This window comes from Eurosta solidaginis, chromosome 4 (genome assembly GCF_040869045.1).
Source record: "Eurosta solidaginis isolate ZX-2024a chromosome 4, ASM4086904v1, whole genome shotgun sequence".
Taxonomy (NCBI): domain Eukaryota; kingdom Metazoa; phylum Arthropoda; class Insecta; order Diptera; family Tephritidae; genus Eurosta; species Eurosta solidaginis.
The window spans coordinates 170,690,564-170,710,414 of record NC_090322.1 but is presented as its reverse complement, the minus strand read 5'-3'; the positions used below and the strand labels follow the sequence as shown (position 1 = coordinate 170,710,414).

The following is a 19,851-nucleotide window of genomic DNA, read 5'->3' as shown; positions in this document are numbered from 1 at the left end:
CCATCACAGAAAATGTCTCATTCAATTTTGTACTATATGTTGATATGTAGTTCATGTTTATATAGCATTTTCAGGTCAAATGAAACTTTTTTCATTTTAGATGAAACTTTTTTCATTTGAAATGAACCTTTCTTCATTTTAAATGAAACTTTTACATTTTAAATGAAACTTTTTCATTTTAAATGAAACTTTTCATTTCAAATGAAACTTTTTTCAAGTCAAATGAAACCATACTACTATGGTAATTGTCAATATATTTATATCGTACTTTATAATGCTAAGTATTTATCAAATTTTTCTTTAAAACAACTATTTCTAATTAGCCACATTGAAGGCAAAATTTTTGCTTAAATTTTCTTTGTGAATTTAAGCTGCAGTTAAGGTCGGCTTAGTTTAACCTTGCCTTTTGTTCGTTTCAATTTTTAATAGATAAAGTAGCAGGGTTATACGCTAGGCAACTTATATACTACAGTTTAACCACCCACTGAAAATAAGCACCTATATTTTTTACTTGTATCTACTCCTCTTATATATAAAGCACATTCTTCTTCTACATATACTTCGTTAATAACGTAGGAATAAAGCAACGTAGAGAACAAAGAGAAGGAACCAAAGAGCATGATGTGAGCGTATTTACTATTCACTGTCTGATACCAACTTACACATCGGTTGAATCCTCTGTATTATGCTTTTCTCTTTGACCAACGTCTTACCAAACAACATAGAACGATAGCAAGGTATTGAGAGAAACATTACTTTTACCAACTATATAGTAGAGCATGTGGACTGTGGAGAGATCTTTTTTAACTATGCTGAAAAACATAACGGTAAAAAGTGATCTTTTCTACTCTATGGCGTAGTTACATTGCACTTCACTCGTTTGGGCCTTTGAAAACATATATATTTGTCTTTATTCCATTATTTTTCATTGTATATTGTATCTAAATGTAATACTTAGAATATATATATTTGAATGGGTCGATTTATTAACCGATATCGCGCCATCGATTTTTCGATAGGATTTGGGGTTAGGAAAAAAAGTTTCACTACGCATACCGAAACAAATAATTTTCGAGCCAGCGAAATTTCATTTTTTTTTTTACTTTTTTTGACTTTGATTTTTAAGGGTTTTTTCATGACCTACTAAAGAAATTGTCGGAGACTAAGTTTCCTTTAAACTATTCTGATCTATTTCGTTGTAGTGCGAATAAAAACAAAGTTTATTCCACCTTACGGCCCATCGTTTCGCCAAATTTCCTTGGCATCATCAGGGGCGTAATATTTTTAGATGTGGCGGTTGACAAAATTACAAATGAAAACTAAACAAAATTTACAAAAATTACACCATTAATTACATAGAAAATCGGTACCATCGATTTGTGGTACACTTTGTCACATTAAATACTATGAACACTATAAAATTTTCATTTGATTGTATAATTTTCATGTATACCAACGTTTTTAGCGGACGTTTTTGGGTCGGACAGGGTATACATATAAGAGTAGATACAAGTAAAAAATATACATAGGTGCTTATTTTCAGTGGGTGGTTAAACTGTAGTATATAAGTTGCTTAGCGTATAACCCTGCTACTTTATCTATTAAAAAATTGAAACGACCAAAAGGCAAGGTTAAACTAAGCCGACCTTAACTGCAGCTTAAATTCACAAAAAAATTTAAGCAAAAATTTTGCCTTCAATGTGGCTAATTAGAAATAGTTGTCTTAAAGAAAAATTTGATAAATACTTAGCGTTATAAAGTACGATATAAATATATTGACAATTACCTTAGTAGTATGGTTTCATTTGACTTGAAAAAAGTTTCATTTGAAATGAAAAAAGTTTCATTTAAAATGAAAAAAAGGTTCATTTGAAATGAAAAAAGTTTCATTTGACCTGAAAATGCTATATTAAAATCACCGATTAGTATATTACATTTACTTCTTTCAAATTTATCGATTAACATTTCATTTAGGTACTCGATAAACGCTGCATCACTTGTGCTTGGCGAATGATACAATACCCCTATTTGCCATTTTTTATCGACTTTTTTCAATTTTATTATAATGTACCATAAGTTCATATTGACACTAGCATTATAAATTACATTTATCTCCACTGTCCTATGAACATACACTAGTACTCCTCCTGTATGCCTGCTGTGCGAGTCGCATCTAACCATATTATACGATGCTATTTCTAATTCGCTGTCTTCAACATCTTTCGTTGTACACGTTTCCGAACATAATATGATACTTGATGTATGTACTTCAGCCATCACTTCCAGTTCACATTTGTTTGATACTATGCTATTAATATTCAAGTATATGCACTTTAGTTCATTGTGTCTAGTCTGCAGTCTTTGTATCGAATTTTCTTCAGCGGTATCTCATTGGGTTGTGGGGGGCTTATCAGTGCGTCGGGTGTTCGCTGCTAGTATCCTAGCCTTTGTTTTTTTGCATTCAAGTGCTTTAGGTAGACTGGGCATTGTCTGCTATTGCACGAGTGATTGGCATCTAGTACTAGATTTAACTTCTCATTTGCTTTTATGCAGTTTATACACTTGTTTGCTGGTTGTTTATTACACTCAATGGTCTTATGCTTACCCAAGCATTTGGTACAAACTTCCTCGTTTTTGCATTCAGTCGCCTTGTGATTGTATCCTCTGCATTTGAAACACGGTGTCACATCAACGCCATCGTAAACTTTGCATCTTTCCCATCCTACGTTCAGCTTATCCAATTTTAAAGCATTAGTAAACATTTCCTCGTCCACCTCCAATATTGCGTTGTAATAGTTTTTGTTGCTAGTTTTAACATTATATTGCTTAATAATTTTTATTTCACCCTGTTATAGGCATTTGTTTTGCTTTCTTAGAAACTCGATCAGGTCATCTCTATTCTTTTCAAATTGCATGCCTATTATAAATAATTTTGGTTTATAGTCACGTGGTATCTTTATTTCATATTTACCACTAATTTTTTTGTCCATAATTTGTTTAATCTTATTTCTTTCATCTTCGTTAATACTATCGATCACCATAATACCATTATGGCCAGCTTTAATGTCAGCTTCTTTAGCTCGTTAGGGTTAATTTTATTGTTTAGATCTTGCCTTTTCTTTCATTAGTTTGTTTTGCCTTCGGTTTAACAATAATAGGAGCGCGTTTCTTAAGCTCTGGAACGGCCCTATTTGTGTTTTTATTTTCACCCGTTCTTAGCATATTTGCATATGTTTGTTGTAGTATCCCATTGTTTTTCTCCTTTACTATTGTTTTTATTTCACTACAAAATTTCTCACTCTCCCTCCCCACTACTTCAGATTGATTTTTCATTTTCTCCGCTATCTCCCGCACTTTCTTAATTTCAGCTGCATTTTTTAAGGTCGCCAAACGTTCATTGTATTTTTACTCCACTGTTTTCATTAACGCCCGCATCTCTTTTTGGTTGGTTTCTAAAGCTTCTTCAAATTCGTTTTTATATTCTTTTAAATAAACACTGTTCCTATTAACACTCTCTTGCATGTCTCGCAATACCAGGTCGATATTATGTATGTATGTAATATACACTCTTCGCAAATAAAATTCACCATTGGATGCGTTCCTATTACAGTAGCTTTATAGCTATCCAAGCCGGAACATTTTGCTGCCGAGTGGTATACTTTCGCACACACACCCACACATCTAATTCCCGTCTCCCCGCGAATTGCAAGTTTGCACTTGTGGCACTCATATTTTCGCTTTCAGACATATTGCCTTTGCTATCGTTTTCACTATGCCGTTTTCGTTTTGTGTTAATTGGTAATTATATATGCATGTGTATGCGTTTCTATTCGCTAGACTTGAGTCACTTTCTCACCGGTATAAAATTATAAAATCTTTAAATGGTATGGTTTATGCGACACATTGATGGTAATCCGAAACTAAGTGATATCTGGCAGCCATGGAGTCTCATTCTACGTTTGGATTCATACATATATTCCGTTTTGTATAAGTTTCTAGCGGTCTAGTATAAAAAAAAGTTGAACAAGTTTTGGTATTAAATTGTCAAAGAAAAAATGAAAACAAGTAAGGAAGTCTAAGTTCGGGTGAAACCAAACATTACATACCCAACTGTACACTTGAAATGCTGTTGTTGTTTGTTTTGTGTGCTTAATAGTGTTACAAGGCTGCGCAATAATATATACATGGTTCTATTCTGAACTAATTTTTCTTCGAGTTGTAGCTCCCGAAACATAGAAAATTGCTTAGTCATAAAAGGGGCGGTGCCACGCCCATTTTTTTAAATTTGAAGTTTTTCCTATTTATTGTTATAAATCCACTTGGGAAATGAAATAACATTGAAATAAAGCCCTTTTTTTTGCAAAGATATAGTTTATTTTATTCGTCCACGACCGTTTTAAAAATCTCTTATATAAAAGTGGGTGTGGCCCTTAAAAGATTTCGTTAATTTTTCTTCAAAGCATTCTTTATAGTAAAAGTAACCTCTCTGCCGAATTTTGTTACAATAGGTTTAACGATTTTTTATTATTAATATTTGTAAAATTGATTTTATCACAAGTGGGCGGTGCCACGCCCATTTTAAAATTTTTTTCTAATTTTTATCAAGAGTCTCAATATCAGTCCACACGTCAAAACTGAACATTCTAGTTGTATTATTTACTAAATAATCAGGTTTTTTGTGTTTTCCAAAATGTTATATATATAAAAAGTGGGCGTGGTTATCATCTGATTCCGCTCATTTTCAATACCAATCTATTCTGGGCCCAGATAAGCTCGCGTACCAAATTTGGTGAAGATATCTCAATATTTACTTAAGTTATTGTGTTAACGAACAGACGGACGGATGGACAGATGGACGGACGGACGGACATGGCTCAATCAAATTTTTTTTCGATACTAATGATTTTGATATATGGAAGTCTATATCTATCTCGATTCCTTTATATCTGTACAACCAACCGTTATCCAATCAAAGTTATAATACCCTGTGTACAAGTACAGCTAGGTTTAAAAAAGCCAATATATCCGTGACACGTGAAAAGGCGAGAACAGGACGTAAACGTATCAGTTTTTGTATTTGGTATTAAATAAACTGCAGCGACAACTGCATTTTTGACAATTTTTTTAAATTACTCTGAGTTAAAAAGTCAACTTGTCGTTCTGCAAGTGGGCCTTAGAGACGGTACAAGTTTTAATTCTGTTCCATCGAAGTGTTTCCAAATGGACCTTTAACATTGTGATGTCCTATGAAATGGCAATTGGTCCTCGCTACAGACCTTTTTGCACGCGTTCTCAACTGGTCCAGTCGTAGGTAGTTCTGAGATAGTCGCTTTCCTTGTTTGATTACTGTAAATACATTAGCTCAGACTTAAGCGCTGCTGCTGCATCCGAGTAAGACCATCAGTTCGGAGGTAGTAATTAAACCTGTGGTGTGAAACTGTCGATTTGCATGACTGCCTCGCATTTTCTATGCTGGGATACATAGAAACGAGTGACGCCAATATAAGAATAAGAAGCAAGAAGAACGATGACGTGAAAACCAACGCAACATATTTATTGACGCATTTAATAATGATGGTTTGGCGCAATATACCTTTTAGAAGATATGGGCCGAGCTTCTCTTCCAATTTTTGCCGTGCTACTTTTAGATTTTTCCTACAAATTTTCGGGAAGTTTGTTGTTTACTGTATCGATCCAGAAATAAGTAGATCCGACAGACTGTCAGATCACTGCAGTGTGTTTCAGGCGTACATGGTAGCCGTGAAAAAAGCAGGAGAAATTCCGAAGAAGCGTGCTTAAGCTGCAGTCTCGTCCATATATATGGAGATAGTCAGGCGGCGATCAAGGTAATAGTAAATAGGCACAGTACTTCATCAAGAAGTGTCCTGAAATGTGAAGAAGCATTAGAAAGGCTTTCGCTCAGGGCAGCTCATACATCTATGCTGGATTCGCGGCCATAAAATGTTAGCAGGTAACGAAACGGCTGATGATTTTGGAAAGGAGGGTGCATCACTCGATGAATCGACGTTAGACGTCCCAATCTCTTTGGGAGAAATCAAAAGGAGACAGGAGTTGAATATGACCCATCAAGCAGGAAACGCGTAGATAGAAGCGCGAGGCTGAAAAATTTCAAAGATCATGTGTAAATCCTACGATATTAGACTAAAAAAGTGGCTCATATTTTTAAAGAGACAAGCTCACGATGGGCATATTAACTGCACATTGCCATCTGGCGTCACTTATAAATAAGTTAGCCCTCATCAGTAATAGCAAATGTAGAAAGTGCGAGCTGCAAGAAAAAAAGTTGAGCACGTTCTGTGTTCTTGTCCTCCGCTCGCTAGGACAGTTACTATGAGCGGCAGAGTTGACACATCTCCAGTCAGCTATTAAGCTAGGTACTGGAAAACGTTTGGACACTATGGACACATTCAGTCTATGTCAGGTCTTTATGGACTGGCAACTTCAACCTAAGCTAACTTGGCGGAAAGGGGCCTACATGTTTTATGCCGACTCTGAACCGCAACTGCGAGTTAAATGAACTTTCGCTGAGAAGCTCTCATGGCAGAAATACACGCGGAGTGTTTACCAAACCACTGTCACGGGGCTAACCGCGTTTAGAAAATCCTTTATAAAGCATTATAATATTAGTCGGGACTTGAACCCAGGACCATGCGTAGGTAAGCGAGTACGCTATCTCCATACTACGGTGCAAATTCAAGGCACTAAATTACTTAGGTACTTTTGTTTTTGGGCAAGGAATATGTCACATTATGTTTATGAGGCCAAAACAGTACTACAAGCGTATATGATATGGATGGTGTAGATGATTTTGTTATTATCGACTTATAAATATCTTAATAATTACTTCATCATCATAATTATCGGGCGCTTAATCACCTAGATTATTTAAGCGGTTGCGCAGCAAGTTATGTCAGCGATCCATAGCTCGCAACTACTGACGTCGATTGTGAAAATACAATTTTCCCTTACCTTTCTCTCCAAATTCAGAAGAGGTCTCCGCCGTCCTCTGATGACAATCACAGGCGGGGTTAAGGAATATTTCCTAAAGCCTGAGGATCACCATAAATTCATAAACTATGGCCTGGCTTACGAAACCTATGTTCATATCATATAAAACCCATACAGCTCATCACTAAGCCTCGTTCAACATACGCCTTTGACATCTGCCCTTGAACTTTCTTCTCGAATAATCCGAGGGCCATGCCATATTTTTTTTCACTCTGTCCATCATGCCGAGCCATACATCAGCGCAGTTATGATAACATTCCTTTGGAGGGCGACTTTTGTTCGTCGACCTCTCACAGACCTTGTTGAATGAAGAAATTGAAGCCTTCGAAATAGGTAATGAGATTCCTTCGTATAAATTATCTTATTTAAAGTGATAGCTGTTCTTATCTCTAAAAGGTTGCAAAAGGAAATGTCTACCAACTTTCCAGAGTAATAAGAAACGCGATCAAGTCTATTCAGCCCAGCAGAGCATTGCGTACATTTTTCCTACTATACTAAAGGCATGGTCTTTCCATGTAAATTTTTTTGTTAAAAACTGTACCAAAATTTCTTGCCGTGTCAATATATTTTATAACAGAATTCTCGAACATAATATTATCTGAGCCATTTGTAGCTAGCGGCTTTCTCAAACGGCGATGCACTTCGACTTTCTAAGATTTAGACATACGCCGTTCATAGAAGTCATACATATACTTATTTGACCCAGATCATAATTTGGTGACGTGTAATAGTGTCAAAGGAACTAACGTCAATTGACATTAATTCGCTTTAGAAAGAGATGACATTAATTTCAAACTCGGAAGAGAATTAATATCATAATCATGTTGGAATCAACGTCATTGACATTAATTCTCTTTACAAAAGCGAATTAACTGCGGAACTGCTTATGAAAGTCGCACAAATCCAAATTCCAAATATTAGTCGTCTATTACTATACGATTTAAAAAGGTTTAATAGCTAGGCAATTCAGGTCCCCTATTCCCCGTATATGCTATGCTTTAATCAAATTTTATATTGGGAACCATCGGCAGCGTGATTGTACCCAGGATTGTAACTTAAGGCACACCTCGCGAAACTGCTTGCGTTCTACCGTCTAGATAAGAACTGATTAGGTTGGTTACATAACTAAAGAAATAAACCAATTTATCCAGCTTCGACTGAGTGAAAGGCTTTCAAGTGGGCAGGAAGGGTTAGAAAAGCCGTAAAGTTATCGTCTGAGCGCTCCCGTATATCTTCTACCACAGAAAGGAGAAGAAGCTGTACTTGCTTCTTTTTGGTCTGAAACATGAAGCACATAAGTATGCAGCGACCTGCCCATGCAAAAAGCGCTCAACGACCTTCCAGAGAAAACGTTGAATGACTATTGGCCTGTACTCTTTGTTTTGAATTTTAGAATTGGGATCACTTTAGGACAGAGTTTATTAAATAGGTTACGTGCGTAAGAATTACAGGTAGAATGACTTTCAAAAATTTAGCACATACATATTTCGTTAAACCCTATATCGTCGGACTGCACTGAAAGTATGGGTTGCACAACATCACAATCATCGACACGAATACAGTTATTGTCAATACATAAATTAGCAGCCGAAGGTGGTAGATTTATAAAACCATCATTGATAACGCGAGGGTTCTGTCCAGTGTGACCCTAAGGTGTTTTGCTTCCTTTGAGAGCCGGATTTTGATGCCCTCAGGGATGGTTTCGGCATGTATAGTTTTTTTATTCGGCTAAAAGGCACAACGACAGTTTTGTAGGAATTGACATACAATCCCCTTAAGGGCATCTGCTCATAGCCACAATTATCTCAGTTGTCCATGCCAGCTCAAGACTGATTTATCTTCTCTTTAGCTTAAGTAGCACCCAGCGAATGAATATTGGGTTTATATGCTTGCCAATCATAGCTTGTTCGACAGCTTGACGTGTCGTGCTATCGAAAGCCCAGAGGGCTATATTCTTAGACTCCAAAGCATTCTCAATGTCATCCGTGAGGCTATGAATAGTCGTCTCCGTCGCGTTGCATCAAATGTAAAAGACATTTCTATTAACTTTTTCACTGAACCGATGTTGACCCCTCGCATTATCTATTGAATATTATTTTCATAATCACCAATTAAATGCAAAGCAACATGACAACAGGAAATAAATTATTTTTGTACAAAATATAAAAATTTTAATGGTAAATTGGTACAGTTTTCCTAATATTAGAAAAGGTTTCATTTAAATGCCTCGATCTCTTCGGTTGCCATTGCGATTATCAATCACTTAAGTGAGTATAAAAAACGCGATGCCATCAAAATATGTACATTTAAATGTATGTGTGTTATAAATATTGACTTCAGGGTGTCTCACCAAAAAAACCATAACTTAGAAATACTTAATACGGCGGCCACCGTGGTGTGATGGTAGCGTGCTCCGCCTACCACACCGAAGATCCTGGGTTCGCGCCCCTGGCAAAACAACATCAAAATTTAGAAATAAGGTATTTCAATTAGAAGAAAATTTTTCTAAGCGGGGTCGCCCCTCGGCAGTGTTTGGCAGGCACTCCGAGTGTATTTCTGCCATGAAAAGCTCTCAGTGAAATCTCATCTGCCTTGCAGATGCCGTTCGCAGTCGGCATAAAACAAGTAGGTCCCGTCCCGCCAATTTGTAGGACAAATTAAAAAAAAAAAGGAGCACGATGCAAATTGGACGAGAAGCTCGGCCTAAAATCTCCTCGGAGGTTATCGCGCCTTACATTTATGTATATATTTTTTTAGAAATATTTAATTTTCATGATCTGTTCCAGAAAGTTTTTGAAAAAGATACCTAATATAATAGTAGTTTGAACCTTAAGAAATCGAAAAGCGGGGAAAGCGTTATTTCATGCATTCAATAATAAAAATAAAAATGGTCTGAAATTCCCGAACTAAGGTATGAACTACTGAAGGGTTAAAGTTCGACGTACAAAAGTCACGCTCTAAAAGACCCTCATCATAATTGCTCCCATAGTTAGTTCGAAATGATGGATGATGTGGAGAAAAGATGGTAGGGCCCTTGAGTTATTCGAGCAGAAAGTTCCCCAGAAGATATATAGTCCCTATCATGATGCCAACGTCGTGTTTGGAAGGAGGATTAGTGAAACCATAGACAATTTATTATATTATTCATTTATCACAAAGCTTTCAATAAGCTATCAAACACATATCGATTCGTTATCGAAAGCTTATCGATTTGTTATCGGGGTTATATTTAATTATCAGCGCATTATTGCTTTGCCATATAAAATCATCAATGTGTTTTCAAATTTGTCGACTTGTTATCGAAAATTGTATCAGGTAGGTAGGTAGGTATAATGGCTGCGACCATGGTCGGGTGAACCTACTGATTACTACATGGATATGTTTTACAACCAACCTGAGTTGTTTATAAAATCAAAAATGTTTGCCGTCCCTATTTCCGCTAATCTTCCAAAAAAGGGCTCCCAAATGATCTTAAACGGGTTCTAACCAGCGCCGGGCATTTACACAGAAAATGCTCGATAGTCTCTTTTTCATCTATGTCCTCACAACTTCTGCAGTGGTCATTGTGCGGAATACCCATCTTTTCCGCATGCGTGCCTAAAGCCCAGTAACCAGTGCAGACCTCTATAAGTATGGGTGTCGGCCCTGGATCTCACCAGCAGGTACCTTGTTTTTCATTCGTTGTAGTCCGGCGAAATGGCTTTTGAAATCGCACAACCGCCGTGCTCCTCCATTTTTGTCGGGCTTTGTTCACATAAAAATCTCGAATAACTCCCTTGGCCACCCCCATGGGTATACCTACTTTGACACTGGATATTCCCTCACCCCCCTCTGCTGAGCCCCTACGTGCCAGTTCGTCAGCTATCTCTCGATTCCCCTATGCCCCGGAACCCAGATAATGCATTCAGAGTTTTACTACTTTTATATCGGTGTGTTATCGATACCCATATAAAATCGATGACACTTTAGTAAACCGTTGATGACAAGCAAATAAGAAACCAGTAAGAAGCCGGTGACTCAGCGAAAAACCCAATAACTTGTGGATTATAATTTGCTATCGATAATTGGCCGATAATATAATAATAACTTGCAGTATCTGTTGTTACCAATAAGGAGCCGGAGAAGTTCTTTTCTCAAATACTGAAAGTATTTGTTTCTGGTAAATTGCCTCTGCTCAACTTCAGCCCCTGGGCGAGGTCTGATTAATTTAAAAACATTAGTATTCCAGACGTACACCTGCAAGTTTACATATCGGGTTTCACGGGTACTTGGTACTCACAACCTTCTTTTTCAGCGATAAGAACATTCCCCGAAGATTGTTGGGATTGCTATCGATGTTGATGATCCTTTGCCGGATATAGATCCGGTACGTTCCGGTAGCAAGCATCATAAAGTTACTACCCCGCTCATTTTGGGAACAATTTCTGAGCGACTGAACGAATATGACAACATGAAACCTTCTAGGCCATCCGACTATCCCACTCCCTAGATCCATGAGGAACTTGTGGTCGCCAGAGAATCGGCTGCTAAAAAAATATGATTCGCGACGGGTAGGCGAAGTTGAAACTTGGGTTCGAGAAGCTATAAATTACACTGGCAATCCCTTGAAAGGGTTTCGGTACACAACCCCTTGAATTTATTTGGTATTTAAGTCGCCTCTTACGACAGGCATACCGTTAAGGGCACTCGGTGCAAAAAATACCGTTAAAAGTGTGGAACGAAATAATGTAGATATCGGTATCAAGTATATATGTATATGGTATTGTATCGAAATTCGTACTCCTTTCAGAAAAATGACATGCCCTTTTTCTATTTTGGAAACTTTTCATCGCATGTTGGTTGGTTGGTCGCTGCGCTGCCCGGACACCAAAGGTCCGAGCGCAAGTAAATAATACAAGGCGTGATAACCTCCTAAGAGATTTTAGGCCGAGCTCCTCTTCCAATTTACGCCGTGCTCCTTTTTAAGGCACATTAGCTTTCAGTGAGAAGCTTTTCATTATAGAAACACTCTCGGAGTGTTTTGATGCACATCTCTCCTGGAACCAATTGCTGCTGTTTTAGTATGGCTAGTCGGTACTGCGTTCAAACCATTTGGTACGAACAATGAACCTGCTGATATCTTTTACAGAGCTACTTCGCTTAGTTGCAGCAGTATATAACTGCCCATAGGTAGAAGCCTGATATGTACTAGAGCTGTACATTCACACAAGTAGTGTGCCACTGTTTCTTTGCTACTCTCATCGCCGCAGCTCCTGGAAATACGTTTAAAACGAATCCTCATCTCGCAGCATGCGGGCCAAGTGATCAGTGTCTTGTGATTTTGGCAGTGGTCCTAAAGATTTATTTACTCTGTTCTCTTACTATCGTAATTCGGTGTCCGAGGAGACTGCTAACTCCTTGAATCTACTATGTATGTTTCTTTTGATTGATGTAAGTTCGCCTGCCTTCTCGTTGCCCTGGATCTTCCTGTGACCAGGGCAAATAAAAATGTAGTGGACCGCAGCACCAACAAAAATCTATAAAAACATGGGATAGCCTTATGTAGAATATTTGTGCGAATCTTCCTATCCGACCGTCTAATGGGGTTTTTGCTTCGCACAGACTTATGTATATATTTTCTATTGTTTTGCAATTCGCCCTACAGATATGAAGCTTATACTATGTTCAAACAGAAAAATAAATTGAGGCAATTTCAATTTAAATTGAGTGGTGTTCATACAACTCAATTTAGCTTACACAATAGTAATTTGATAGCCGGTTCGCTCATCTCTGCAGCAACAACATACTTTTGTTCAGGATGTCAAAATGTGCGTGTTGGAATTAGACGAATGGAATGGAATGAAAACATAAAACTTTGAAATTTGTGTGTGTTGTAAGAAAATTTGTTCAATGGTTTGGTTTCATTTTGAGTTTGTACACAATACAAGCACACTATAAAATTATCTGCCAAAGCCGACAAGCCCTGCTCCAGACGCTTATCTGTAGCGCGCTACTGCTTGTCTACCCACCGCCAGCTATTTGCTTAGTAACACGATTTCTTCCGATGTGTATGGCTATATTTGATTTGTTTACAGATTATCAACGTAACACTAGTTTTCCCATAAAAACCATGAGCCGATGAAAGTTTCATCTCAGTTTTGCCGTGCAGTGTGAAATGTTAAGACAATTACTAGTAATTAAATTTAATATATAACAAAATTAATTTATTTCAATAATAACATTCCTTGTACTAAGAATATAGAAAGTGAATAAGTACAAAATAAAGACATTTGAATAACAAATATAAAATCATGTCCTCTAAAAGAGCTGACTTAAGAAAACGCACATTCTTCATATTAAGTGGCGTATGCAATGGCTTGAGCAAATATTTGGCTATCGAAATGTGCCAGCATTTCAGTGAAGGTTCCGTTGTTCTACTCATCGATCGGTCTGAAGAAAGTCTACAAGAAGTGAAAAAAGAAATTGAATTTCTTGAACGTGACATCAATATCATTTGCTGGTTGGTTAACTCGTGGCAAGAGGCAGCTCACGACTACTTTCGTTGTGGACTCGCCAATATTTTGCACAAATATGCAACCACGAAATATGAATTTGAGTTCGCTTTTATCTTGCATAATGAAGGAAATATGGCTACTGATAAACTGATGGAACCACAATCCGCCGCCGATTGGTTGTCCTTTATACAGGAGCATCTTCATGCATCCGTTGCCCTCAATCAGGCTTTCCTAACGGCACCACAGTTTTCGAAGACCGCAAAATTAGTCGTCAACATCACGAGCACTCTAATGATTCGTCCATTCATTTATAATTCTTTGCTTTGTTCCTGCATGAAATCACGTGATATGTACTTCCGTTCAATGGCTAATGAGAAAAATGGCAATAATGTCAACGTAATCAGTTATTCACCGGGAATTTTGGATTCACATAAACCACAGTTGGATTTGAATAACAATACCATCGATTTATTGGATTTGGATTCAAATGAAAAATTGTTAAAATTACCACGAGTTAATGTGCGACAATCATCACTTAAGCTAATTAATATTCTTGAGGAAATGTCCTTCATATCTGGACATGATGTCGACTATTATGACACCTTCAACTTATGAGTAGCACTTGTGAAATGTTATCTCAAATACTTTATTCGAAAAGTATTGTATGATAATATTTCTCTGAAAACAATGGCCAATTTGATTATAATAATGGAGATGAAGATGATGACGTTAGTTGATGAAGCTATTGTTGTTGGCAATATTGAAATTATTAGAAATAAAATAATACAAGAAATGCTTTCATCAGTCATCCAAACTGGTGAAAATGCAGAAGTAACTAAATTTGTTGTTGTTTTATCTTATCTTATCTTATAACTTTAAACGAGCAATTGTTGTATGTTTGTATAGCCGAACGATCTCGGGAACGGCTCAACCGATTTAATCTTATAACTTTAAACGAGCAATTCTTGTATGTTGGTATAGCTGAACGATCTCGGGAACGGCTCAACCGATTTAAATGAAATTTGGCACAGAGATAATGTATTACCTTCTAAGGCTTTCTACCTTGGTGTTTCCACTCAGAATGTTTCACAAGGTTGACACCTATTCCAAATCTAAAAAAATCCATGAGATATGCCGATATGGGTATCAAACGAAAAGTATTTCACTCCGCATTACAATAGGGAAATTTTTGAGTATGTTTGACATTTAGGGTTGCCACCTATTCGAAATTTAAAAAAATTGCATGAGATATGCCGATATGAGTATCAAACGAAAGGTATTTCACTGCGCATTACAATAGAGACATTTTTGAGTAAGGTTGCCATTTAAAAAAAATTCCATGAGATATGCCGATATGGGTATCAAACGAGAGGTATTTCACTCCGCATTACAATAGGGACATTTTTGAGTAGGGTTGCCATTTAGGGTTGCCACCTATTCGAAATTAAAAAAATTGCAAAAGATATGCCGATATAGGTATCAAACGAAAGGTATTTCACTCCGCATTACAATAGGGACATTTTTGAGTAGGATTGCCATTTAGGGTTGCCATCTATTCGAAATTAAAAAAAAATTGCATGAGGTATGCCGATATGGGTATAAAATGAAAGGTATTTCACTCCGCATTACAATAGGGACATTTTTGAATACGGTTGCTATTTAGGGTTGCCACCTATTCGAAATTAAAAATAAATTTAATAAGATATGCCGATATGGGTATTAGACTGGGTCGAAAAAAAGTTCTTCTGACTACAGTCAGACTCTGAATTCTGACTTTTCACCTCGTATAACAGCTGTTATACTAAATTTCATCATGAGTTTCAGGTATAAGTATAATAAGAATCAGGTAAAATAACAGTTGCAATAAATATTGACAGAGCTATAACTTCTTTGTTTATTACTCTAGTAATATGATTTAAAAGCAACATTTTCTTGAATTTTTAAGTACTTTCGTTTGGTAAGGAAAAAAGGATACTTTAGGGGGGTACAACTTTGTTAGCTGACCTAATCATGTGAAAACGACTTCATAGCTTAAAATGACATTAAACGGAAATGTGAAGCTTCTCAAGGCCAAAATAATGACATATCAATTTTAAAAATCGGACGTCAAATAACCAAGTTACATTTCGAAGGATCAAAAAAAAATAATAAATTTTTTTTCCGAAACCCTCTCACCATACTTTTTAAATTTAGGGGCGGACATTAGCAACTTTTTTTGGGGACCAACCCAGTCTAATGGGTATCAAACCAAAGGTATTTCACTCCGCATTACAATAGGGACATTTCTGAGTAGGGTTGCCACTTAGGGTTGGGGTAGTTAGACGAAGGGGGGGGGGGGGTTTCTGAGAGGGCCCGCGATTTAGAGGTACTATGACATTTTTTTTTATTCAGGAGAGTATTTGGTTGTTCCATGTGCAATTTTTAAGCCGATTATGAAAAGCAAAGAAAATCTGCATTTCGGTTTATTATTATAGTGAAGTGAAAAAAATAAAAATCCATATAGATATGTATATAAAAAGAAAGGCTAAAATGTGTGTTAGTTGGTCGCCGGTGTTTGAAGAGATGCGTCGGTCGATTGTGTTCAAACTTTCACACAAGTGGCGTAAACCTCACGCGGTGGTTACTACATAGGTTTGGTTGCGATCGACGTACAGGGTCTCGAGATATAGGCCGTGGACCCGAGTACCCCTAGAATGTGTTTATAGAATATGGATAACAAATGAAAGCTGTTGATGAGTGCTTTAGTAGAGGGTAATTTTCATACCCATGGGTGACTAGGGTCTCGAGATACAGCCAAAACGTGGGCCAGTGTATGCCTAGACAGTGTTTATACAATATGGATATCAAATGAAAGTTGTTGATGAGTGGTTTAGTACAGAGTAATATATTATCCAGAGACGGACTGGGGCTGGGATTAGGACTAGGACTGGGACTGAGACTCGGAGTGGAACTGGGACTGAGACTCGGAGTGGGAATGGGACTGGGACTGGAATAAAATACATACCACCCTCTGGGACAGGCAATATGGGATGCAGAAGAAAGAGAAGAAATTGAGAGAAGAGAAAAGAGAGAAGGAGATTGAGAAAGAGATAGAATGAGACGAAGATGGAGATAGATGAAGCGAAAAAGACGGAGGGAGGAGTGAATAAAAGGATCAGGAAAAAGTGAAGAGGGGGGAGGGCAGATTCAGACGGAAAACGCTTATTAAAATGTATGCAGATAGGCCAAATTTAGGGCAGGACAACGTCTGCCGGGTCTTCTAGTGTACATATAAAAAAGTAGAGTTTGATTAATGAATTTACGAATTTACTGCAAATCCTCTTATTTGCAACCCTCTGCTAAGTTCGTATCGCTAAACTGTTGAATAAATAACTCCAATATGTAATAATGCAAAATGGCCTTTATTCAAGTACTTCACAATAACACTTATACTTTGGAACGAATAGCTTGCTTAATAACCAAACTGATTGACAGCTCAAATGAAAATCTACTATTCAAAATAATACTGCTATAGCTCGCTAGATAGCGCTTAATCCAAATCTCAAATCAAACTGAATTCAGCGCCTCTACATCTGTTGCCTTTTATACCCTTTGGTTTCCTCGTTCGCATTTTTCCAGAATGTACTAGCATTGTCCATGAGCTCTCAAACTTCTCATATATATGCATGTGTTTGCGCATTGACTCTCCGCTGCTCGTATTCGTACATGGTACATATGTGTAGACGCAATTATTTATTCGTTTATGTAGATACATAAAGATTGAATTATTGATGTGAATGTTTGTAGTTTACAGTCTCTCGCACGCACATAGGCGTATAAGTAAATGCATCTGTGTGTGACATCTCTCTGGGCTGCCTTATATATGTGTATACTTGATTTGATTATTAACGTAAATACTGCTTGGCATGGCCTTAGCATCGCCTTAGTGATGGTATAACTTAGTGATGCTAATATCCGTGACACTGCCCTCCACCTAAGTCTGATCGCCCCGATCAGACAAATCTCCCGATCTAACTGCCGCTAGCATCTCCAAATGTACCACTCTTCTAACCCGTGGTTTCCCAGTGGTTTGTATGCGGTAGTTGGTATCACTGATCTTCTTCACAACTTTGTACGGGCCTTCCCAACTGCACCGAAATTTAGCTGGAACACCTTTCCGCCGGTGAGGGATGTTTAACAGTACCAAATCTCCCGCCAAGAAACCTTCCGAATTAAAGTTCTTGTCATGCCAGTGTTTCATCTTACTTCTCATTACCCTGGGCCGTTCCTTCACACTCTGTTGTTTGGTCAATGAACCACTTCGTAGAGCTTGCGCTGGACGGATTTGCTTTGCATAATCGGTATCGTTCCCACATTTCACAACAGTAGTGCACTCCGGCTTGAAACTACCCTCGCATTCTTTCTCGGAAATTCGTTGCTTCATTTTCCTGCGTCTTTTAGGTTTTGTCAATGCCAGTGTTTCTCTCGCAGGTACTTTTGATTTTGATTTATTTGGCCCATTCGATCTATCAACCTTTGCCTTTGACTTTCGTGGTCTTTGTCGAGTCTTTTCCACCAGTACCCGATTACTGCTGAACCCTTTTTCCAAACTAAAGTTAAGTGGTATGTCCTGATTCTTATAGCGCATAATTTTTCTCCGCATATCGATCCTGATGTCATGGTCAACCAAGAAGTCCACTCCCAATATGACTTCATCAACGATTTCCGCCGCAACGAATTTGTGTAGAACCATGACTTTCCCAATTAATACCGCACATACCACTTCGCCTTGGACTTGATTATACTCGCCTGTGACCGTACGCAACCTTGCTCCAGGTAATGACTTTACTCTCCTGTAGACCAAATCAGATCGAATCAAGGAATGAGATGCCCCCGTATCTACAGTCAGTACACGCTCTTTACCATCCACATTCCCTCTGATGGTAAGACTGCTTGATTTCCTTCCAATCTGCGACACAGATATCACAGGACATTCAATAGCCGGGGCAAGTTTTCGTTCTTTACATCCGACACGCTCTTGCTCATTTCCGCCAGCTTTGCGTTTACGGCCACCCACATTGTTGGAACTATTAGGACCAAGATCGCAATGACGTGAAATGTGACCTGGGTTGCCGCACTTGAAACATTTAATAACTCCGGCATTTTTCTGTTGTGATCCCTTCAGTGCTTCCAAAATTGTGTCTACCCAATCTGGTCTTTCCACTTCCACACGGCGTGCTTTGAAAACTGGCTTACACAGAAGCGACGCTGTTTCCTGTATCAGAGCATGCGATACCGTTTCAGCAAATGTTAGTTTTGGATTCGCATATGTAGCCCGCTTCGTTTCCACATCTCGTATGCCATTTATGAAGCTCTGGATTTTCACCCTTTCAGTGTATTCCACGGGTGCGTCTGCATTTGCAAGATGAGCCAATCTTTCAATATCTGAAGCAAACTCCTGCAATGTCTCATTTGCTTTTTGGTAGCGGTTTTGCAACTCAATTTGGAATATCTGTTTCCTATGCTCGCTTCCGTAACGTCTCTCTAAAGCGCTCATCAATGTTTCGTAGTGGTTCCGCTCATACTCTGGGATGGTCTGTAAGATTTCCGCGGCAGGCCCTTTCAGTGCCACGAACAGAGCTGCAACTTTATCTTCAGCATTCCATTGGTTCACTGCTGCGGTCTTCTCAAACTGTAGCTTAAAGACCTGAAAAGGAACAGAACCGTCAAAGGATGGTGTTTTTACTTTTGGATTACTCGTTGAAACTGCTGGGCGATTTAGTTGCAACTGCTCGATACGTCCTCTCAAAGCATCCACCTCGGCCTCGATTTTTTCTTCAAACTGTAAAATTTTTGTATCTTGCGCCTCCAACTTCGAGGAAATACGTCCTTCTTGCTCTTCCAGTTGAGCAGAGATCTGCCATGATATTTGTGCCGACATTTCGGATATTCGTGCCTCTTGTGCCTCAATCTTCGATGTTTTACGGTTCTCCTGCGATTCCAGTTGAGATGACATATACGTTTTCTGTTCTTCCAGTTGAGATGACATATACGTTTTCTGTTCTTCCAGTTGAGTTTCCACCTTGGATGCCATATATGTCTTCTGTTCTTCCAGTTGTGATGCCATATATGTCTTCTGCTCTTCCAGTTGTGATGACATTTGTGACGACATTGATGCTACTGTCGATGTTTGTGCAGATATTGCAGCCAATATCATGTTCAAGTCTGTGCTGGTAACCGTCTGCGGTGTTTCGTTTTTTTCTTCAATTTTTGTTGTCTCCTCGCCATCAAGATGAAAAACATACTCTTCCACATCAATTCCTTCTGCTTCCATTGCCTCTCTTAGCCG

At 38.1% G+C, this 19,851-nt stretch overlaps 2 protein-coding genes across 3 annotated transcripts in view; both read left to right on the top strand.

Annotated features, from left to right (window-relative positions):
• Es2 (ess-2 splicing factor homolog) overlaps positions 1-19,851 on the top strand; it is a 174,993-nt gene that overhangs the window by 52,221 nt on the left and 102,921 nt on the right. The window lies entirely within an intron of this gene.
• On the top strand, positions 13,149-14,363 carry LOC137248330 (sepiapterin reductase-like). Its single transcript, XM_067779198.1, has one exon. The coding sequence runs from the start codon at positions 13,320-13,322 to the stop codon at positions 14,136-14,138; it is 819 nt and encodes a 272-aa protein (XP_067635299.1). The 5' UTR covers positions 13,149-13,319; the 3' UTR covers positions 14,139-14,363.